The 2458-nt window shown below is 60.0% G+C and overlaps 1 protein-coding gene across 1 annotated transcript; it reads right to left on the reverse strand.

The window, feature by feature from the left end:
• Window positions 1-93: 93 nt before the first annotated feature.
• GUITHDRAFT_147681 (hypothetical protein) lies at window positions 94-1983 on the reverse strand (the record flags this gene model as incomplete). The annotated part of the gene is made up of 2 exons (XM_005820721.1): window positions 94-618; window positions 1156-1983. The coding sequence occupies 2 exons, from the start codon at window positions 1981-1983 to the stop codon at window positions 94-96; spliced, it is 1353 nt and encodes a 450-aa protein (XP_005820778.1).
• Between the last annotated feature and the right edge of the window lie 475 nt (window positions 1984-2458).

Below are 2458 nucleotides of genomic sequence, written 5' to 3' on the forward strand. Positions count from 1 at the left end.
GAGCGGTCGAGGGGACCTGGAGGGCAACATAAGTTTACGGTCAACAACAGCATTGAAGAAATTTTAACAAGATGATATCGTGCCGGGCATAAATTACCAGGGGGACCGACGGTTTGATCCTGGCGCAGGTCTTGTTCTTAGCGCAAGGGCCTCCTCCTCCTCCTCCTCCTCCTCCTCCTCCTCCTCATTGTCGCCGCCGGCTGCTTGGTGTGAGCGATTCGTCCTGGCATGCCATGATCTCTTGTTTGACTTCCCTTCACCATCCTTCCTCCTGCTTCTTCCTGCTGTCTGTCCCTCCCCCTCGTCTTCGTCCTCCTCCTCTACATGGTACTTCCTTGGCCGGCCTCTCTTTCCCTTCCCCGAGGGCTGACACTTCCTCGACTCGGGCTTGAAGAAGGTCGTCTGCTTCACCACCCGCATCCTCATGCTCGTCCTCGGCGTCTTCTCCCTCATCTCCTGACTCACGTTCTTCTTCCCCTTGCTCTTCAGCTCAAACCTCAAAAGGTTGATTCCCCTCCGCATGTCCCCCTCGATCGCTGCCCTCCTCCTCCTCCTCGGGCTCCCGATCTCCTCCATCCTCCTCCTCCTCTCGGTGCCCTTCACAGGGTTCTTGATCCCCTTCGGTCGACCTCGTTTCCTCCGCGGCTGAGAGTCCTCCACTTCTTCATCCCTCTTTTGATCGTCTCCTCCTCCTCCTGCCTCCGCCGTCGCCGCCGCCGCTACTCCTTCGCCCGCCGCCGCCGCCGCCGCCGCCTCTGAAGCTGCTGCTGCTGCTGCTGCTGCTGCTGCTGCTGCTGCTGCTGCTTCTGCTGTTCGTCCCCTTTCATGAGAATCGCCAGCAACTCCATCGCGATCCGCAGGAGCACTCGAGCTTGTAGCTCCATCCTCCCTGTGCACGCTGCCGACTTCTCTTGCAGCAGCTGCAGCAGAGGCAGGAGCAGGCCCAGCACAAGTTCTACGTACAACCTCAAAAGCTCCACCCTGAGCTGCAGTTTGTGGAAGAGTGAGAGAGTGAGGGAGTGGAAGGGCAGCAGCAGCAGCAGCAGCAGCAGTGCGAGGAGGAGGAGCAGGAGCAGGAGCAGGAGCTTGCTTCTTGACCCTATCAGGGTGTGCGAGCCGTCGGTTTTGGATGATCGCATCTGAGAGTTTCCTCACAAGCTCCTCGTCGTTGACACTATCGGGCTTGTCCTCCTGCTCCGTGTCCTTTGCTCCCGCATCTCTCTTCCTGCTCTCCTCCAGGGTGACATGGGCCAGCGGTGCAGGAGCAAGCGTAGGGCTCCCCTCAGCTATCTCCCCCTCCTCCACCCTCTCACGGGCCTTCGAGCTGAGAGCGAAAGTTGCTGGTGAAGTCTCCGGTGCTTCATTCTTGTCCCCCTCCTTCCCGCTCTTGGGCTGCGCGTTGTTGCCAGCGTCCCTGACCTCCCTGCAGTTCACCTGCTCCCCTCCCGTCGCCTTGGTCTCTCCCTTCTCCTCGCATCCGTCAGCTTGTAAGATCTTCTCCGTTGATGCATGTTTGACCATCCCATCCCCTCCTAGCGCACCTTCGCTGACAAGATCCCGCTGTTCACGCACAGAGGACCCTGCTCCTGCTCCTGCTCCTGCTCCTGCTCCTGCTCCTGCTCCTGCTCCTGCTCCTGCTCCTGCTCCTGCTCCTGCTCCTGCTCCTGCTCCTGCTGTTCTCAAGGAGTCTACCTGGGACGAGTTCTGATTGGAGAGCTCTTTACCTGCTCCTGGCGGGTCACGAGCATCGATTGGCTGACCAGACATGCTCCCGTTCTGCAAACGAGAAGGACGAGGAGGGTTGACTGCCTCACCGTTGCTCCTCCCCTCCCTCGGCTCAGCCGCATGCTCCTGGACGCGATCCGCACGAGAGTCGAATATGGAGTGCATGCTGTGCCGCAGGTAGGACTCAGCAAACCTCTTGGTTGGGACTCGTCGCCTGACATGGCGGATCTCCCCATGCTCCTGCTCCCTCTCCCCCATGCTTCCTTCCTCTACTCTGGTCATCAGCGCTAGCACAGGAGCCAACGTTCAACTTCCTCCTTCATGCGAGGGGCCATGCAAGTCCCTACAAGTTCCGGCTCATCGCTTTCATGACCTGCCCAGACTAACCGCAGCACAACCAGTCCTGGTGTTTCTGCGGAGAGGTAGACGTAAGAGTTCGAGCTTGAAAAGACCAACAGGAAATCTCCATGAAACACATGCTGCTGCTGCTGCTGCTGCTGCTGCTGCTGCTGCTGCTGCTGCTGCTGCTGCTGCTGCTGCTGCTGCTGCTGCTGCTGCTGCTGCTGCTGCTGCTGCTGCTGCTGCTGCTGCTGCTGCTGCTGCTGCTGCTGCTGCTGCTGCTGCTGCTGCTGCTGCTGCTGCTGCTGCTGCTGCTGCTGCTGCTGCTGCTGCTGCTGCTGCTGCTGCTGCTGCTGCTGCTGCTGCTGCTGCTGCTGCTGCTGCTGCTGCTGCT

This window comes from Guillardia theta (genome assembly GCF_000315625.1).
Source record: "Guillardia theta CCMP2712 unplaced genomic scaffold GUITHscaffold_167, whole genome shotgun sequence".
Classification (NCBI taxonomy): domain Eukaryota; class Cryptophyceae; order Pyrenomonadales; family Geminigeraceae; genus Guillardia; species Guillardia theta.